General features: G+C 45.2%; 1 protein-coding gene across 5 annotated transcripts in view; it reads left to right on the top strand.

The window, feature by feature from the left end:
• Positions 1-3,767: 3,767 nt before the first annotated feature.
• The window catches only part of SEPTIN6 (septin 6), a 50,180-nt gene continuing 32,949 nt past the window's right edge, over positions 3,768-20,998 (top strand). For 3 of the 5 annotated variants that reach the window (XM_053374636.1, XM_053374637.1, XM_053374639.1), the window contains exons 1-2: positions 3,770-4,196; positions 19,823-19,937. In XM_053374636.1, coding sequence (XP_053230611.1) covers positions 4,167-4,196; positions 19,823-19,937 — 145 coding nt within the window. In that variant the 5' untranslated portion in view covers positions 3,770-4,166. Of the gene's footprint in view, positions 4,197-19,822; positions 19,938-20,998 lie in introns of all 5 variants that reach the window. The other 2 variants (XM_053374635.1, XM_053374638.1) reach the window with 2 other exon arrangements.

Genomic DNA, 20,998 nt, shown 5'->3' on the forward strand with positions numbered 1-20,998 from the left:
ACCAGCCAACACAGCTTTCTCAATGGAAGTTGCAACACTGTGGTCTAGAATATTATTACCGTATTGGTTCTTGCAAATGAGAGACATAAAGTATGTTAAAATCAATGATTTTTAGATCAGTTTAGGGTGACCAAACAGAATACAAGTATTCAGTTTTCCCTTATGCTGCCCGGTAGGCAGATGTGAACTTTAAAAATCTGCTTCTCATTAATTATAGGGAAGATAAAAGCAGTATCTTTTCCAGTCTGCATCTTCTCCTAAGCATTTCTTGAGATATCCACTAGGGGTAGCGTGTGACCCGTTTATTCCTAAATGAAACTGATGTTGCAATCCTAAACACATCACTTGCAAAGGTAAGTAGTAAGTCTAATTTGACTTATTGTGACTTACTTCTAAGGAAGCATGCATTGCTAAGGAGTTGCTTATTGTGCTGAACCCATTAGCACTTAGCTAATTCCTATTTATTTTATAAGATTTCTTACCTGCCCCTCACCATAAGGTCCCTGGGTAGGTTACAGCAATAGAATGTGCACTTATTTTAAAAAACAAAATAAAACCAAGGTAAAACACATGAAACTGCTCCAAATGGGTTGGGGTCTATATAACTTCAGCTTATAAAGGTGAGTCCCAGGAAAAAAAGTACCTTAATGGTCCAAGACTAGGATAAAGAGGTGCATCTTGGGTGAAGCTGTTTGGTGAAGGTGCTAGTCACACCTCTGTAGGGAAGGCATCCCACAATTTGGTGGCTGCCACAGAGAAAACCCTCTCCTAGGACACAATTCCCCAACACCTGAGAAGGTCAGTAGGGATGGAAATGGCCTTTCAGATATTTGGGACTTTGGTCATTTTGGGCTTTAAGCAATAATGTGAGCACCTTGAATTGGTCCCAGATACAAATGGGCACAAAGGGATACAATGGTGGTGCTGTGGGTTAAACCACAGAGCCTAGGACTTGCTGATCAGAAGGTTGGCGGTCCGAATCCCCACAACAGGGTGAGCTCCTGTTGCTCAGTCCCTGCTCCTGCCAACCTAGCAGTTCGAAAGCACATCAAAGTGCAAGTAGATAAATAGGTACCGCTCTGGTGGCAAGGTAAACAGCGACTCTGGTTCACCAGAAGCGGCTTAGTCATGCTGGCCACATGATCTGGAAGCTGTACGCTGGCTCCCTCGGCCAATAAAGCGAGATGAGCGCTGCAACCCCAGAGTCGGCCATGACTGGACCTAATGGTCAGGGGTCCCTTTACATTTTTACAAATGGGCATCCCTCTCTTGCTTCCAACTGGCAACCAAATTCTCCCCACAACCCTCTTCAAGCTCCATTCAACAGTTCATTCTCCAAGTGATCTCCTTCAGCTCCCCTCCAAATACAAACCACAGATATGGTTTATTAAAGGTTTGATTAATATTTTCATCCCACTTTTGCATGACAATGATAAAGCAACCTGCAAGAAAAACATGGAAATACATTATTAAAAAAGGAAACACTTAAATTACATGCTCACTTTGACAGGCTCAATAACAGGACACCAATACATCAGCAAGATAAAACACTAATACAAATCTCCTGAAAACTACAGATCACTCTTTTTTTTAAGGCTTTAATTTTTTGTGAAAGGTGGAAAGGGAGTGTGCCTACATGGAGAGTTCCATGAGAATAAGTTTAATGATGATGATAGATTTATTTTTTTGTACCCTTCCCAACTGTCTGGGTTGTCCCAGCCACTCTGGGCAGCTTCAACAAAAGATATAAAAAGAACACAGCAGAAAATCACACATTAAAAGCATCCTGATACAGGGCTGCCTTTAGATGTCTACGGGAGGTCATATAATTGTTCATCTCTTTGAAATCTGATGGGAGGGTGTTCCACATGATGGGCACCACTACCAAGAAGGTCCACTGCCTGGTTCCCTGTAACTTCACTTCTTGCACTGCCAGAAGGACCACAGTGTCCAGGCTGAACAATAGGAGTGGAGATACTCCTTTAGGTATAAAGCACTGAAGCCATTTAGGGCTTTAAAGGTCAACACCATTGTGCTGTTGTTTGTGGATTCCAATATGAGTGCCCTTCACATATGGTGCCTGTGGTATGCACAGTGCAGTCCTGTGTCTACAGTTAATAGGTGGAGAGTGTTACTCGCAGAGCACCTAGTTGAGGCTGATCCAGTTCTGATCTCTTCCTATGCTCCACTGTAAGACTGTGACCGAATGAAGATTTGTGGCCACCTCAAGCCAGCTTTCCCATGTCTTCCCTTACCTCTGCTCTCACTTTGCTTAACATCCTGCCTCATGAAGGGTTCTGGAGAACTGAAGGTTGCTCACTGTTTTGAGATATTTCAGGCCAGTGTCCAGTCTGGTCCTGTTCTCAGAGTAGCCAACCAGAATGCCTGTGGGAAGCTTGCATGCAGGACATGTGTGCAAAAATACAACACAATTTCACAACAACTAGAAACTGGCAAGTCCTTGGTTTGAATGTCACCTCCTCCCAAACTCATCAGGTGGACTTTGGCAAACTACTCTCTTGGTGCCTTTGCAACACAGAGAATAGTATACTGATTTACTTTGTAAGGGCTGGAATGTGGAATGCTTTGAATGCTTGAAAGAGCCTATATAAATGTTCAGTATCATGTGCATGAGTAAAGAGAAAAACAAATTGTAAACAGGGGAAACACTTGGCCACAAAATGCAACAAATACAGTATGTGATTTTTTTATGTAAAGCTTAAGATAAGCTGTTAATGAAGGGTCACTTGGCTTATCTTTAAGCTTTACAAAGAAATTGTCACAGATTGTACTTCTTGTATTTCATGGCTATGGCCCCTGCTGTTCGCAACATTTTCTATCTCAACAGAGCAAACGCATCTGCAGCTGCAACTGAGACTTACATTTCATGCATCTGTTGAAATGGACTCAACCTTCTGTAATAAAACCTGTTAGGCTTTTAGCTGCCACAAGACTCTTTGATGTTGATGCTGTTTCCAGTTTCCTTTGGCTGTGTACAGGGGTGTAGCAGGGGGTGGGGGGAGATGCCTACCCCAAATAAAAATAGATACTTAACCAAAAGTAGAAGTTGGAGCTTGTGGGGTTGTTGGGCTCACATAGGGCACGAAATTCCTGCATTTCAGAGCGTTGTATTTGATGACCCTTGTGGTCCCTTCCAACTCTTTTGATTCTGCCCTAGGCAGCGGACAAAGAGAGGTGTGCGAGTAAATTAGCATTTCTTGTTCCACCCACTCTTGCTTCTGGCCCTGTCCACACTGGCATGTGGCCCCTGAGAGAGGTTCCCTAGAAAGGAATGTGGCCCTCTGAGAGAAGAGGGTTGCCCAGCCCTGATCCAGCCCAAGCAGGAGAGAAGGAAGCTGGCTTGGCTCAAGAGGAATGCAGGGCCAGCTTAGTATGCAACGGTGCAGTTAGAGCCTTAGAGGTAATGCTAGGCTTAAGTTAGCTACATAGCTGTCAACGTTTCCCTTTTCTTGCGAAGAATCCTATTCGGAATAATTCCCTTAAAACAAGGGAAACGTTGACAGCTATGGTTAGGTAGTTTTAGCTCTTTGGATGCTAAGGTGCCATGCTTCACTTATTTCCAGCTGAGGTCAGCCAGCACTGCTGCACTTGGAGGCCTCTCCTGCTAATTCTGTTGCGTGGGGGCCCTGAAGTCCTGCCCTGAGGGCACCACTAGTAGTAAGGCTGGAGCGCCCTCCTCCTCCGCTCTTGTTCGCGGTCTCCGTCCCTCCCTCCCCTTTCTTTGGCTTCCTTCCTCCCCGGTCTCATTCAGAGCCACCCAGGCAAGCGCACAGTCACATCATAGCCGCGCGGACCCTAGCCTTGCGCGCGTCTCGGACTGCACCATTTCGCCCGGGGGAGGCGGTGGGGGGAGGAATGCTGTGGAGCCGCCTGTGGAGACTCCTCGAAGCGCGCGGGAGGAGCTGACTGCTTCAGAAGGGAAGGATCCCGCCAGCGCCTTTCTTCTCTGCGCCCTAGCCGGCTTTCTAGCTCCAAACGACTGGCAGAGGTTTCTGTCGTGTCCACGCCCCATTTCTCTCTCCCCCCCCCCCAAGCCGCAGTAGCCGGGTCCTTCCTCCACCCGCTCAGTCAGTGTAACAGTGTCTCCTGGACTGAGGTAGAGTTTGCAGCGGGCTCGGCTTCCGAGGAGGCGAGGCGAAGGGGCCATGGCGGCCACCGAGATAGCGCGCCAGGTGGTGAGTGCGCGGCGACTGGCGTGGAGGGCGCACCGCGCTCTGGACTGGGGTGGGCCTCCTTGAGCATGGCTGACCGGCCGGCTAGCTGGCTAGCTTGCCTTCCCTGCGAAGCTGCAGCTAGAACTCCAGCTCTCGGGGACTGGCAAGGTTTGCGCGCGCTTCTTTGGCGAGGGAATCCGCGGCTAGGTGGTGATGCCGACGACTGAGAGGGAAACGGGCCAGAGAGGAAAGAGGCAGCTTGGCTAATGAATGAATGCTGGGTGGATACCCGGATGGCCACTTCAGGAAAGCGGGCGCGAGCTGCATATACACTCCTCAGCCCGAGATATTCCCATGGTTCCGAATTAAGAACTGGGCGTTAACACAGCGGGAGAGGTGCTGGGGGATTCCGAAACCGTCTTTTGTAAATGATCAGAGATGTGAATTCTTAAATCTCGGTCTTATTTTTACAAATCGCTGTTACTGTCGGCACAGAGGGATGTGGAGCGGGCTGGTGATATAAGAGAAGCCGCTGGGGTGATGCTCTTGGCGGTGACTTTCCCGTTATAGGTTCGGGTGATGGCGAATGCGGGGAGGCTATGGACTGCTGCTGCTGTTTTTGTCTTTTTTTGCAGGCTGGATTTTATACGCGTGTGTGCGGGGGCGGGTGGGAAGACAGGAGGACAAGAGGATGTTACTGGCTAAAGGTGATGGGTTTTGGGGGTGTTTTTTGAGGGAGAGCCTTTGTATTAAACAATAGAGGGTTGGCTTGATTGTGTGTGATCTGACTGGCCGTGACGGGCCGGATTTATTGGGTAGCGTGTTGCATAGGACGAAGGAAGCAGTGCTTTGCAGATGACTGTCTTAAAGGCTTGGCCTGATGAAACGAGGAGATGTGGGTTGAATGATGCGGTGGGTGTGACCTCTTCTTGCATTAGCGTGGGATAGTTGGGGGCAGATTTTAACTAGGTTTGGGTTTGCTCAGTTGTGGAGCCTTCTTCATTTCTGGGCTACGCTAAACTGAAGCTGTGGTGCTTGTGTGCATTTTGCAGACAAGGGGTTATTTATATTTATTTCTTTTGCAGGCTGTGGGGTTGCAACTGCCAGGGGTCACAGCAGGCACCTCTATAAATAAAGTGCTTTGGGTTTGATCGTAAATTGTTTCATCTTCAAGCAGCTTAATTTTCATTGTGATCATTTTCCATAAAGTGTTCGTTTCTCTCTCTGGCTCCATTTAGATTCCTATATATTGGCTTTTTTCTTTTGGGTGCATCACTCACGTCACAATGCCTGGCATCTCCCAATATGACAAAGAATTATTATTATTTTTTAATTGGAAGGGTGGGAGATTTTTGTCTCCGCACAAGCTCTATAATGTCCAGAGCTCACCTGCCCTTTTGTCTCTGCTGTGATGAAAGGGAGCACAGAGGCACTCCTGAGGCAGGAGATGGAGCCCTTTGCAAACCAAATTAATTGAACATCTTTTGGCTTGTAGATGGGTTTAATTTGTTTGCAATTCCCTGTTCATTTTAACTACGGAAAGGACCACAGGAGCTCCTGGGATTTCTAACCTGCCAGGATGTTAGAAGAAGGAGCATGCAGTGTAGTACAGCAATTGGGGATGGGGATTCTCTGTCCCTCCAGATATTGGACTACATCTCCCATCATCCCTCACTATTGGCCATCTTGGCTGGGGATTATTGGAGTTGGAGTCCAATAATAGCTGGATGGCTAGAGGTTCCACACCCCATTTTAAATGGATCATCTTTGTGTGTTAAAAGAATGTGTTGTACTGCATGATGTTCTAGGGCTGGAATGAATCCAGTTTCTCCAGTTTCAAATATTTAAAGAGAAGGGACCATAACTCAGTTAGTGAACATTTGCCTTGTATGCAGAATGTCCCATATCTTAATCTCTGGCATCTCTAGTTAAAACAAATAATGGGGAGCAAGTGAATGGAAGACCCCTAGTTGAGGTTCTAGAGGACTGCTGCCAGTCAGAGCAAGCAGTTTGGGGCTAGATGGACAACTAGCTTGTATTAGACAGCTCCTTATAGCCCTACATTTCATGAATCTGACCTTCAGAGTGCAATATTTCAGTTTGTTCAGTTGGGTGGTATCTACAATTCGTTCCAAGTGTATATCACCGAGTGACATATATTTGGCTTGGCATGGTGAGAGTAGGGTCCAGATCCCTGCTTGGATCCATGAAGCTCACTGTGAGGCCTTTGCAGGTCACTTGTAATCTATTCCCCCTCAAAAGAGCTCTGAAGACAAAATGTGATGACCTCATTTATGCTGCCCTAATAAACATCTTGACTGGGGTTTGGAATGCCAGTGTGATAAAAAGTTAAAAATAAATGTGCTACACTACGCTTTGCCAACCTGGTGGCTCCCAGTTGTTTTGGGCTACAGCTGGCAGTCAGCGCCAGACAACCTGGTGAACATCACAGGAGGCAGCTGGATCAAGTCAGTGGCCCATCTGTCTAGTCCAGCATCCTGTCCTCATAGTGGATTCTTTAACAACAACAACAACAACAGTGACATTTCTGCCCTACCATTCCTCCCAAAGAGCTCAAAGTAGTGGCATGGATGGTTCTCCTGTCCCTCTGTTTTACCTTCTCAATAACCCTATGAGGTCGGTTAGGCTGAGAGATGGTGATTGGCCCAAGGTCACCAAGTGAGCTTTATGACTGAGTGGGGATTTGAACTCTGGTCTCCCAAGTTCTAGCCCAATACTCCAGCCACTATACCACATTGGCACAGATGCATGTGGGAAGCCCAAATATAGGACCTGGATGTACAAGATCATTCTCATTCCTATGGTTTCCAGCAACTGAAAGGCAGCACTAGACAACCAGTGAGCTGCATGTTGAGTCCTCCGTGGTAGACTAATAGGAATCATAGAATGGTAGAGCTGGAAGGGACTGTGAGGATTATCTAGTCCTACCCCCTGCAATGCAAGAATCTCAACTAGAGCATCTGTGACAGGTGGCCACCCAACCTCTGTTTAAAAACCTCTGAGGAAAGAGAGCCCACCACCTTCTAAGATGGGCCCTGGTTGTTCCACTTGTACCTTATTTTGTTAAAATTTTGTCCTACCTTTCCACCAAATGCTCCCCAAGGCAATAATAAAAATGCAAAATAAAACAATAAGGGGCAATAAGATTCCAAGTGAAAACAGCATAAGAATAAGGCAGGTAAAACAGCAATAAAGTTAATAAAACAACCATACAATATGTAAGTTTAAGTAATTAGCAGCAGGCTAGCCAGGCACCCCTTGGCTATGAGTTCTTGCACTTGGGAGCAGCTATGAAAATGCCCTCCTACAAGGGAGTTGCCTTATATCAGGTCAGAACATTGTTCCAGAGAGCTCCAGATTGTCTACTCAGAATGGTAGATGGTTTTCCAGGATTTCAGAGCAGGGACATTCCCAGCTGTACCTGGAGATGTTAGGGATTGAACCTGAGACCTTCTGCAAGCAAAACAGATGCTCTGCCACTGAGCTGTGGACCTTCCCTTCAAATGTGTGTCCGGTGTTGGCAGGACAGGAAGACAGGCCCTTCCCAAGGATCTGGAAAGGCTTGTATGAGAAAATGCAGTGTTTCAGACAACCTATTCCATGCTGTGCAATGCTTTGTAGGTCAGAACCAGCAAAGAGACTGAAAACAGATAGCCAGAGAAAATTGTTGTGACATGGTGTGTGTGTGTGTGCAATGCTCCCTGTAAAGGCACTTAAGCAGAAGACCACAGTGAGAAGGCTTCTTGGGACTGCAGAACATGCTACTGCCAATCCACATGGCTAATGCCTGGCATCTGGGTGGCCTCAGTCAGAAGAGGTTGCTGGATTAGATGGGCCATTTGCCTGACCCAGCAGGAGTCTTCTTATGTTCTTAAGTTTAAGGCAGCTTTTTACCCAGGTTGCCTGATTTCCAAAGCACCACCAACTAATATTTGCTTTTAAGTTCATCTTTTTAAAAAAATAAAAATAAAAACAACAGCAATTCATCTGCTCAGCTGGTTTGAATTTTAAAAGAAAGCTGCAGCTTCTTTTAAATTATCCTAGCTGCTAGCCTAGGGAAACGCAGCAATCCCCACATACTCAAGCCGTTCTGTCCACAGCTATAACAAACGCAAGATCCCCAGTCACCCTTCTGCCACATGACATGCAAAGGGCTGGCTCAAGACATTTAGACACCCGAGGCAAACCACAAGATGGGTGAGTGAAGATCTACATTGGGAACAAGGAGAGGAAGCAAAGCAACCTTACCCAACAGCTGAAGTGGGGATTGGAGGCTGCCATGGAGGGAAAAGGGACCCACTCTGAATCAGGCCAGGTGGGTGCAGAGTCCAGGAGACCCTCAGAGGGCAGTTTCTGCAATTACTTCCTTGGGGGTGGGAGGAAACCAGAATGCCTTCTGTTTGCCAAGAGACCATATACAGTATTCAGGAGTGGGGGTGGGAAATGCCAAGGTGGCGCCAGATCCAGCCTCCAAGGAGCACACCACAGCTATTGCTGTTACCATGGTGGTGGCAGCAGGCGATGCATTCTTTGGGTGTGGATCTGCTGCCCAAGGCAGTTGCCTACCTGGCCTCATGTAGACTGAGAGGCAGTGCAAGAAGAGCCCTAAATCAGGGGTGGAGAATGTTTTGGCTCTTCCCAGCTTACATTATTCCTGATCACTGGCCATGTTGGCTAGGGATGATGGGTGTTGGAGCCCAACAACAATTTCTGAAGGACCACATGTTCCCTGCCCCTATTCTAAATCCAACACTGATGCTCCAAAACATAACTGAAGGAAGATTATTGAGGTAGGAATAACCTGTTTTTCTTACAGCAAGACATGTGAATTATTTGTGGATGTTGCTCACTTGTACTCTAGGGTGTGTGTGTGTGTGTCACTCTGCCTAAGGATGGAAGAGACTGGAGCCTAGTGTGGACACAGGATCATAGGAAACTACCTTATCCCAAGTCAGATCATTGGTCCATCTAGCTCAGTATTCTTGGCACTGACAGGTCTACCCCTCCCCTTCCATGTGTCCCAGTGGTGGGAGTGGTGCTCTTTGCCTCTAGAGTGGGTGTGGGAAGGGGTTTATTGGTTTGTTGTTGTTGATGATGATGATAATACTTTAATGATTTATACCCCGCCCATGATATAATTTTATAAACATCAAGCGTTAAAAACCTCCCAATACAGGGCTGCCTTCAGATGTCTTCTAAAAGTTGTGTAGTTCTTTATCCGCTTGATGTTGAAGGGAGGGGTTTCACGGGGAGGGCACCACTACCGAGGAGGCCCTCTGCCTGTTTCCCTGGAACATCACTTCTCGCAGTGAGGCAACCACAGAAGACCATCGGAGGAGGACCTCAGTCTCTGGGCTGAGCGATGGGGGTGGAGATGCTTCTTGAGGTATACTGGGCTAAGGGCATTTTGGGCTTTAAAGGTCAGCACCAACACTTTAAACTGTATTCAGAAACATACTGGGAGCCAGTGAAGATCCTTTAGGCAGCCACATGCAGTCACCAGTCTAGCTGTTTTTATTATGCATTTTGTGTTTCTCGTCTTGTATTTTATGTTGTGAACCACCCTGAGATCTACGGATGAAGAGTGGTATACAAAATTTAATAACAACAATAACAATAATATTTAGGCATTCACTTCCATTGCCTTTCTGTGATACATTCAGCCAGAATTCATCTTTTGTAGATCCTTCTGTACAGGGGCTACTTCTTCCGCTGAGATCGGCCTGCACTTAGAGCACTGAGGAAGTATTTAAGAAGCTGAATGTTTCAAGATGTGGGAAATGAATGCTGTGGCCTTGGTGCAGTGCAACTGAACATGAAGAAGGTTGGGGAGTGGGTAGCATCTGATGCAATCTACCATGTAGCGTGTATGTACACAGTTGTCTCATGGAGAAATAGCACCAGCTGTGCCTGAGCAAGGGTTTGGTGGTTTGATAGCCATTAAGAACCTAAGAAGAACCTGCTGAATCAGGCTAATGATCCATCTAGTCTTGCATCCTGTCCTCACATTGGCTGGGCAGATGACTAGAGGAAGCCTGAAAGCAGAACCTGAGTCCAACACTACTCTCCCCACCTGAAATTCCCAGCAGATGGCTTTCAGAGGCACAGTACCTCTGACAGTGGAGATAGAACATAGCCATCCATCAGGGATAGTCGCCACTGACAGCCTTATCCTCCCTGAATTCATCTAATCCTTTTTCAAAGCCATCCAACTTGGTGGCAATCACTACTTCTGGGAATGAATTCAAGAGTTTAACTCTGCGCTGTGTGACTAAGTACCTTCTTTTGTCTGGCTTGAATATTCTAGCATTCAGTTTAGTAGCCCCTAGTTCCTGTATTAAGAGAGAGGGAGATAAACTGTTCTCTTAATCTACTTTCATTCCACCATGTATAATTTTACACACCTGTGTCTTGTCTCCTCTTACTTGCGTTTCCTCTAAACTAAACTGAATCTTAATTTATTGTCATTATTACACCCCTGAGGTCTCCTCTTTCCCTAACACAATGCAGAGTGCCTGGTAGAATACACTGGTGGGAGAGGTGAGGAAGGCTTTTCTGGTTTCCAGTCGAACTGCAAGCAAAATGAGCAGGGTTGTGACCCTCATGTTTCTTGGCAGTCTGTCTTCTGAGCAGATATATAAGGAAGGCCTTTCTAAAGAAACCTGAATGTTAAAAATCATAACTGCGTTTTCTGTGTTGAGCATGCATAGGTCTATTTAACATGCATTGTCAGCCTGCCACGGATGGTAACAAGGCTTGGCTGATGCTTCCAGGCAAATGAGAGTTAGTGGGTTGTCTTAATGTGTGTGGCTTTTTGACAAGCAAGAAATGAATTTACCACAAATGGCGAATGTCTTCATTTTAGTGCATGACTCACGCTGGCTGTCTTTTTTTTTTAAAATAATATTTTTATTAAAGATTTTATTGGTCCACAAAAATGTGCATTGTCTTTTTTCATGTTGTAGAGTCCTTTTTTACTTTTGATGCGAGACATTATACAGAATAAGGTGGGGGAAGAAGAAAGAAGAGAGGGAGAGAGGAGATTGGGGTGGTAATATTTAGCGTGTTTGTGGGGCTGTCCAGATTTGGGTTGCTAGGGGTTCCAGGGCAAGGATGGATTGGAAGGGAGATAGTGGGCACCCTTGTTTAGTACCTCTTTGTATTGCTATGGTATTAGAGTCCATACCATTGATCCTACATTTTGCTGAAGCTTGGGAGTAAATTTGTTTAAGGATTTGTAGGAAGAGGTATTTCCATTCTAAACAATCAAAGGCTTTAAGGATGTCTAGGGACACAGTCATCAGTGGGAATTTGGTTGTTTTGCTGTGTTCAATCAGGTTCAGTAATTTCCTGATGGACGCTGGCTGTCTTGGGCTTGGGTTAATGGTGCTTCCACCATATGAAACATAAACTAGTCAAGGTAAGAGTTGAGGCACACATTATGGTTGCCACTGAAATGCCATATGTCAGGCATGGCCAAACTTGGCCCTCCAGCTGTTTGGGGACTACAACTCCCATCATCCCTAGCTAACAGGTCCAGTGGTCAGGGGTGATGGGAATTGTAGTCCCAAAACAGATGGAGGGCCAAGTTTGCCATCCCTGGCCTAGGTTAATGGAGGGGAACTTAGCTGCTCTCTGCATGATGTTGTTGGACTATGAATCACATCATTCCTGACCATCTGCCATTGTGGCTGGGGGTGATTGGAGTTGGAGTCCAACAATATCTGGAAGGCCTCAGGTACCCCCATTCCTTCCTCTTCTTTTCAGTTTTGGGGGAGATGACTTCTGCTTGACCTTAATGCATTATTTACTGAGCTGTGCAGAAATACCAGTTTCTTTGCAGTGCAATGATTTCTTAACACCTTTCCTATTTGTGACATTATTACAAGGTAATTTTCTTGCAGTGCAAAGTAGGGGGGAAAGGTTGATATTGCTACCTTTTGCAGAATTATGGCCCTGATCCTGCAACAAACCTGATGGATCTTTCCCAAGGGAAAAAAAAACACACACACACACCTGGGATGTGTGGGTGCACAAAGGAAATAGTTTCCTCTACAATCAAAAGTTTATATTTCACATTATGGGAAATTGGGGATCTGGCCCTTTAATACACAATTTAAAAAGCATTAGGCTTTCTTTTTCTTGCTTGTATCTCAATATGATCAAGCAATCCCTTGGTTTATCTTTCTTGGCCACTCTTCCCAATCTAAAAGCGGTGACGATTTTGAAGTCTTTCTCTTCTGCCAAACCCCAGAACTTGGATATTTCTGCAGTCAAAAAGCCAGCCAAATCTTCCTTTTCTAGTTCTGGAATATTTCTAATCCTAAGATTACTTTCCCGGTTTTTCAGCTCCGCCATAGACAGATAGGCCTGTTGTTCAGTGACCTGTCTACTCAGTGGTCTTACTTCCCCTCTTAATTCCTCAATCCTTTTTTTGTTTTGGTCTGCTTTCGTGTTTGCGTCCTCAGCTAATTTTCGGTTCTCTGATATAGTCTTTTCAAAATTTCCTATCGCCTGTGTGTTTTGAGCAACTTGGTCTGTCAACTTATTAATCGTTGCTGTAACCTGGTCAAATTTAGCCGCTTGTTCATCAGCTTTCTTATTTAATGCTGCCAGTTGATCCAATATTTCTTTAGAAATAGGGTCTAATCCTCCTGCAGCCATATCCTCCAAAACTGGCTGTTTAAATTGTCCTTCTTGCAGACCTGTCACAATTGGAACAGATGATCTACGTGGCTGCACAGGCAAAGTTGATTGCAATAGTTCAGTTTGTTTTGCTTTCTTGGCAGCCCTTGTTTTTCCTGCCACACTCATTCCACAACTGTCTAGGTTTCAAGGTCAAATTGTAAATCCCATGGGAAAAGCAATCATCCAGGCAAAAAGATTTCCAAAACAACCAGCAGTTCTCAGAGGTTTATATTTCCACAATCCAGCAGGGGGAGCTCCCCAAAAGTTTCCACCATTTAATTCCCAAATATGGTAAAATCCAAAATAAGGGGGGGAAACCCTCTAAATTCACTTTAAACTGCAGATGATAAAGGTTCTTTGCGAAGGTGTGAACAACAGTTCCTTTTTTGTAACTGCAAAGTAGCCCAATGTAACTTTATGTCTCTATACACAGTTGCCACAGTCTGATGTTACTTTGTATCCAGGCAGCCCGTGAGCTGGGGCTTATAACTTTATAATCCACAAAATATAGAGAGGTATAGCACAGTCTCACAATCAAATCCAAACTTGCAGGGTAAGTTCCAACTTCTTTTAAACTCCTTTCAACGCTTCCGCTTTAAAAAAACTTTGCTCAATACTTTAAACAGGGACGGAAGACTGACTTCCTTTTTAGCGTCTCCCGCTTTCAGCCGAAATTCACCAATTTGATGTCCAAATAAAGCCTCAAATTTCTTACTCACGAGTTTGTTGTTTCCAATCAAATGTTCAAAGAAGAAAGGTCAGCGCTCATCAGCAGCAGCCGCGCGGCTTCGCTTCCGCGGAAAGAGCGATGGATTCACAGCACCGCTACCCCCTCCACGTTCCGGAGCCCCTTACGGGGTCCCTTCTGCGTATCCGAGGTCGCTCCTGGTGCCCGCCGAATCCCACGGCCACGGGCTCACTCTACCCGTGGTTTTCCTAAACGGGTCGTCGCTGTGCCGCAGCGCACGACCCTTTTCCGCGGAGCCCCTCTTCAACAACTGAAGAGGACCGCCATTGCTGTTTCGCGCCGCCTCCGGAAGTGAATTAAGGTTCTTTCATGGGATAGAGGTTGGCAAGAGAAATGGGTCAAGGTAAGGCTGTAGCTGTTGTTTATGAGAAGGGATGATGTTATGCTTGTCCAGCCTGTTTAGCAATTGAAATTGCTGCTTGCTTCTGACATGATGGAATTGTGACATGCAAAGTCACCAGAGCAAGAGTGGCTGAAAAACAGTCTCCTGCCAATTCAGGAAGAACACCACCCAGCTGTGCAATGGTTTACAGTCATGTCCTTCTGCTACGGGCTACTCTGGGGACTCTGTGCCATCCTAGCCTCTGCATGCTTCCCTGCCCTTCTCATGAACTCCAGCTCCTCCTCGCAAGAGCTGGAAGGAAGTGCTTTCCCCCATTTGTGTGAATTTCTGCCGAATTCTCCCTGTAATAACAAAGTAGTGGCTGGTATCTTTTTATCCTTCTCTTCCGGATTGACTCGGTGAAGAAAATTGAACGGTTAAAATATCCAGATAGTTTGTTGTTACTGTCGTTTCTAGTCAAAAAGCAGTCAGAAACTGTGAATTCAGGTTGGCCAACTACATGTAATGTCTTCTGCCTTATACAGTCATACCTCGGGTTAAAGTCGCTTCAGGTTGAGCATTTTCAGGTTGTGTTCCGTGGCGACCTGGAAGTAATGGAATGGGTTACTTCCGGGTTTTGCCGCTCACGCATGCGCAGACACTCAAAATGACATCACACACATGCGCAGAAGCGGCGAATCGCGACCTGCGCACGCTCAGACGCGGGTTGCGTTCTGCTCAGGATGCGAATGGGGCTCCGGAACGGATACTGTTCGCATCCAGAGGTACCACTGTACACAGTTTACTGGTTTTACTAACACCAGAGAGAGAGAGAGAGAGAGAGAGCGCAATTCGGAGCTCCTCCTCCTGCAAGTTTGCAATGTGTGTGCAATAGCAGCAAAGCAAAATGACACATGCATATTCCAACAAGGATCCCTGCCATTGCATAATTGGCATTTCCCCTTTCTGCAGATCAAGAGGCAGTCAAGAAATGTATTTGAAGACTGACCACATTCTGAACCAAGAGTAGAATTACACATACATGCCCATGGGAGGGGAGTTTTGCATTTGCTAATTTCCCAAGGCTCTTGCAGCTACCCATCTTGTAACATCTAGGCTGTTTCATTCCTGGAATTTGCAGCACTCTGTTTTTGGAAGAGTCCCCATTAGTGCAAGCCTATTTCAAAAGCCTATTAACAGCAGCTTAGTTCCACCAGGAAGTCTCACCCCTGAGAGCCTGTTTGAGGATGTTGGGGGCAGACAGCAGGGGTTGGGGGTTGCCTTCAGGCTTTTGTGGGCTTTCAGGAAGCAGCTGGCTGGCCACCTCTGGAAACAGGATGCTGTCCTAGAATGGGCTTTTGGTGTGATCCAGCAGGTCTCTTCCTATGTTCCTCCTCTAGTCCTAGAGGTAGAGCCAAGAGGAGGCTGGAGTGACGCACGGCATCCTGAACGTCTGGTTCTCAGCTAAAAGCTGCAGCTTGCATAGCAAGAGGAACACAGTGTTGATGGGGGAGCTGCCTTGTTTGGCCTCCACAAATCTCTAGGGTAGAGTTTCCCAAACTTGAGTCTCTAGCTGTTTTGGACTGCAATTCACATCATCCTTGACCACTGGTCCTGCTAGCCATGGATGATGGGAGCTGTAGTCGAAAACAGTTGAAGACCCAAGTTTGGGAAAACCTGCTTTAGGGAAGTTCTGCTGGCAAGATGTTAGTTGCCATATGCATGGTGGCATTTATTGGTCACCATAAATCACCCCTTCTTTTTGCTTTAAACAAGTGACTCTTGAAGATGCTGCATTTCTGTATGGTGTGGCAAGGGCAAAGCCCAGGTTGCTGGTGCTGCTCTAAAGATCGAAAACACAATGAGGTTATTAGCTTCCTCAGCAGGAGCATCTATAATTGGACTGCTGTAATTGGATGTATTTTCCAGTAAGTGCATCTTGCAATGCACCTCCTGGAAAGGAACGGAAGCAACATGGACTCATTTTACCTATTTTTTCAGTTGTTTAAAATGCTAAGCATCCTGTTCTGCATGCAAGGAGCAAGAATGGCAAGGGATTAGAGGGTGGGTGTGCTTGCTTCCAAAGAAGATCCTCCACCTTAGTTACCTCTTCAGCACCCCCAAGGTGTGACAGTTTGCTGCTGCATCTTGCAGCAAGTATGCTGTACAGTTCGGTACTTCTAAAGTCATCTGTGATTTTGAAAACTAACAAAAATTTCAATGTAGCAAGTTCAGTGTAGATGAAATGACGGCAAATGACTGTAGTGAAAAGAATGTCCTCTTGATAGATGGTTCAGCCAGACTCTTTTTTTTTTAAAGTGTTGCACCTGCATTGCTTTTATGTTTTGTGGATAAAGTACAGAGAGGAGCTGCAACAGGAGAATTAGACACCTGCTTACTCTTTTGCAACAAATGGCTTACAGCATAAACATTTCTGAAATGCTTATTTGACCCACTATTGAAAAATGTAATTGATGCGACTCCCTTCATGTTGCTATTTTTCTTGCTTTCTCTTTTCCTTACCCAATAAATGGGAAGATTGATCTGATTACTACACCTGACTGATTCTTCTCATTCCTTTTCTCAGTTCTGTTTGTTTAACCCCCCCCCCAAAAAAAACACTTTATAGTTTGGTCTACAGCTATTTGCTTTATATAAAGACATACTTTTTGAAGGATTGCAGCTTGGGGCAAGTAGCTTTGTAAGGCCTTGGGAGGAGAACCTTTGCATGAGCAGAAATGCATTCCTCTACGAAATATATGACTCTGTGGCAGGGCATTTTGGAATGTGTAATGACACCATACTTGGTGAGGATGTTGGCAAGAGAGAAGCAATCAAAATGCACGCAGTGGGGCAGATGGAGAAGCACATGTATTCAGCACCTGAGACATAAAGGGCCCCTCCGGATTGGTGGTTTGTGTGTGGGTAGATTCTGCAACATGCCTTTGATGCAGTAATAGCTCGTTAGTGGTGGATTTATACTGGACTGTCCGCATGTCATTCCACTTTGTTGTTCTGTGATGCATCTCCAGCATTACTGCATTAATGCAGTCTAGAAGGGTGCTTTTGAACTGGACCCGGAAAGTGGTTGGCAGCCAGAGCAGTTGGGCCAGGGTTGGTTTTCAGTGCTCAAGCCGTCTTGCCCCGGTGAGCTACCTAGCCGCCAAATTCTGCACCAGAAGGATTGGGCTGGATGGACTAACAGTATAATGAATAGCTTAAGAAATATGCTACATACTATATTCCTAGTATAAGGAATCATCATGTATGTAGCTCAGGCGGAGCCAACATGGTGCCCTCCATATGCTGCTGGGTTTAGATTCCCATCATCCCTGACCATTGGTCAGGCTAGCAGTGGCAGATGGGAGTTGTTGTCTATAACTTCAGGAGGACACCAGTCTGGCTACCCAATGTGGCTGAACACACAGCTTTTGTGTTGGTCTGTGCCTCTGGACTTGTCAACAGAATGTTGGGCTTTGCTCTTTGGCTTTGCCTAAGGGTCAGGATTTTTGTTTTTGTTTTTTGGGTGCTGGCAGCCCAACATTTAAGTACTGTTTCAAAGTGAGCATGCCTCTGGATAGAAGTTGCTGGTGTGTGGATTTGTGGATCTCATTGTAGACTTCCAAAGAGATAGAATTCTGGACTAGATATTGTGTCTGATCAAGCAGAACTGTTCTAATGTTTCTTTTGTGCAGTAGGCAGTTCCCACTTAAAAGTGTTCCAAATGTTTGTTTTAAACTTCTGTCTGCACCTTTGTGCGTTTCCTGAATCTGAGGCAGTTTACCAGGAGATGTGTACACAAACACACATAGATGCATACATACATAGAGCCATCTTTGCGAATTCATCCCTGGATCCTCAGCTGTAGTGATGTGGGGTGGAAGAAAGTATGTTTCATAAGTTAATTAGTAAGGATGAATGGATGCCAATTGTAGATACAATAGGAAGCAAGCTTGGCAGTTTCAAAGTTGCAGTTAATGTGGTTTTCCCCACCCAAGATGATTGTCCCATGTGTGCTTTAATTTTTGCCTCAGATATTTCAGGTCAAATACTTGTGGTATATTGGGACAGAAAATGTTGTTGTTGATCATATATTTATATTTGTCAGTTGCTTTATACAAAAGTCTCAAAGCAACTTACAGTGGTACCTCGGGTTACAGATGCTTCAGGTTACAGGCTTCGCTAACCCAGAAATAGTACCTCGGGTTAAGAATTTTGCTTCAGGATGAGAACAGAAATCACGTGGTGGCTGTGCAGTGGCAGTGGGAGGCCCCATTAGCTAAAGTGTTACCTCAGGTTAAGAACTGTTTCAAGTTAAGAACGGACCTTGAGAACGAATTAAGTTCTTAACCCGAGGTACCACTGTAATAGACAACAAACAAAACCGGTTGAAAATGAACGTGGAGTACTCCCCCCCCCTTTCATTTACTAAATGCAAATAAAATAAACGTGCTGAGGTGGATCACTTACGAGGGCAGAATCTCTGGCCTGCAATCCTAGTTTGGTCTAATGAGCCTCTGGATAAAGCCAACAAGGCCATTTTGGACAAACTACAGCTGCCTATGACTGTCAGTCACCTGACACCAGAGATCTCCAGCCAAAGTGCTGAGGTCCCACAGCACTAAGGTCGTAGATATGCCCCTGCTTGCTCCTTGATAGTAAAAGGGAGCAGCAGAAGCTTATATCTGAACTTAGCCCTGTGGGATGTCACTGGAGTGCTAAGATCAGACATAAGTCTGTCTCTGTTCTGTGGCTTGAGGTTTGATGCCAGGTGATTTACAAGTGAGTGGCCCCAGCCACCTGTCAAAAATGGCCCACAGAAGATGGTCCAGTTCTGGATGTGGTTCCCACTTGATTCACTAGGGTATCAGAACGTTTTCAGATGAAACCTGAATTGTTTCCAGTACTGTTACCCTGTGAAGATTACCCTAAATTCCCTTTCAGAATTTCCAGTTCAAAATTTTGCAGAAATCCCACATTACTGTACTACTTTGCTGTCCACTACAGCTTTGGCCAAGCCACTTAGGGAAATTCAGTCTTGCAGTGTTTTATGTCTTGGAGCCTTATTGTTCAAACTGATCAAATAGCCATATGAGCAGAGCTTCCAGATGTTGCTCCTTTTTGGCTAGGCTTTCAAATTGTGTCATAATGCAGTCACAGCTTCCATTTTTAACTATTGCTTCTGGACTCAGGACGACTTTTTAGTTCATTTTGTTCCTACTCCACCCTTCTTGCATTTTATAAAGAGAAAAAGTCCTTGGGTGTGCCTCTTCTTTTGAATTGCCTTGTGTTTTAAAATGCTAACAGTTATAAATGGTGTGTGCATTGCTTGTGCTGTTGGAAACACAATTTTTATGAGTGCAAAACAGCCTTTGTGATATGTGAATGTCACACTGCAGTTGTGTTTTGCTTTGTTAGTTGACTCCTTATCAGGTTAGCAGTCAGGGATGCTGGCAGTCAAGAAAAAAAGATTTGGAAAAGTATGCAAAAACCTGTTTTGAGATTTGGATGGCAAAACAAACAAGTGGGGCTGTATCTAATGCTAGCCCTAGCAGACCCCCTGAAATTAATGAACATGACTAACTTGGGTTCGTTAATTTCAGTGGGTGGCATTCAACCAAGTTTTCCTCAGAGCAGACTCATTGAAATGGATGGACCTTACTTAAGCCAAAGCCATTCATTTCAATGGGCATGCTCCAAGTAATACTTCATTGAATGCCACCCAATGGGTCTACTCTTGGACTAGCATTGGATAGAACCCATAGTGTACTTTCTTTGGAAGGGAGACTTTTCAAAAGGCCACCAGGAATAGAATGTGGTGTTCTTTTAGATCTAATTTTAACATGTCTTTCTTTCAAACTTCCTTAGGGCGAAGGCTGCCGTACTGTCCCTCTTTCTGGCCATGTAGGATTTGACAGCCTTCCTGACCAGCTGGTTAATAAATCGGTTAGCCATGGTTTCTGTTTCAACATCTTGTGTGTGGGTGAGTACAACACTTCTTCCCCCCTTTCCATTTTTGGAAAATTCTGTTGCTGAATGAAGGTAAACTTGCCTAACAAAGTAATCCTTTGACTTATCCAGAACACACATTATGTGTTGTCATCTGATCCAGTTTTTAACAACAGATAAACAAGGATCACTGCCTCTTTGGGTGGTCTGAAGATGATGAGGTGGGATGTGTTGTGTTTTGCTGGGACAAATGAGCAGACGCACAGAGGTTTACACTGAAGGCGTGTAGGATTTGTTGACTTGGGATGTGATGTTCTTTGATGGAAAATCAGCTGGGTGGCTTGTTTTTAGACACACAGAGGTTCTTCCAAATGTAATGCTGTTGCTGTGAGTTTGCTAGCTCCCATGATGTACCTTCATTTAAGTTTGATTCAGGCATTCCCCCCCCCCCCCCAATGATTAGTTATCACATGGAAGAGTGAGAACAAGGCTGTGTTAGATGGTCTCCCTGTGTAACCAAATTTTGCATGATAGCTCCTGAGGAGCAGCTAGTCACCTGTGTTTTGGATACAATTGGGTGCTCTTTCATATCAAGGTGGCAGACTGAACCTTTCAGAGCTGTAACAATTTTAATCAAGTTTTGCAACATGGTTCCAGAGATGAAGGAGAAGTTCTTTATTTATGTTGGGACACAATTGGACACCATTTTGAACCAAGCTGGCATTCTGTTGTATCCCAATATGGATTAAAAAAACCACCCTGCTTTTTGATCTCTGGAACTGTGCATTGGATGAGTTTGTCTGCAGAGGGGAGCTTGATCTACATGTGTTGCCTTCCTCTCTGATCAGGGTTCCACATCACAGCGGGAGCCCGAAGTTCACAGAGCAGGCTTTCTCTGCAGATATGCCACCCCTAGTTAAAACAGCAGATGAAGAGAGAGAGAACTGATTCCTGACTGCACAACATCAATTATTGGTGGGGAAGTTGCACAGATGAAAACCCTAGTTGAAATGGGTCTAAATGATCTGTTTCTGACTATGCACCTTTTTGAGCAGCTTGACAAAAAAAGGGGGATGTTGGCGACTGGGCTTTAGT

This window comes from Podarcis raffonei, chromosome Z (assembly GCF_027172205.1).
Source record: "Podarcis raffonei isolate rPodRaf1 chromosome Z, rPodRaf1.pri, whole genome shotgun sequence".
In the NCBI taxonomy this organism is placed as follows: domain Eukaryota; kingdom Metazoa; phylum Chordata; class Lepidosauria; order Squamata; family Lacertidae; genus Podarcis; species Podarcis raffonei.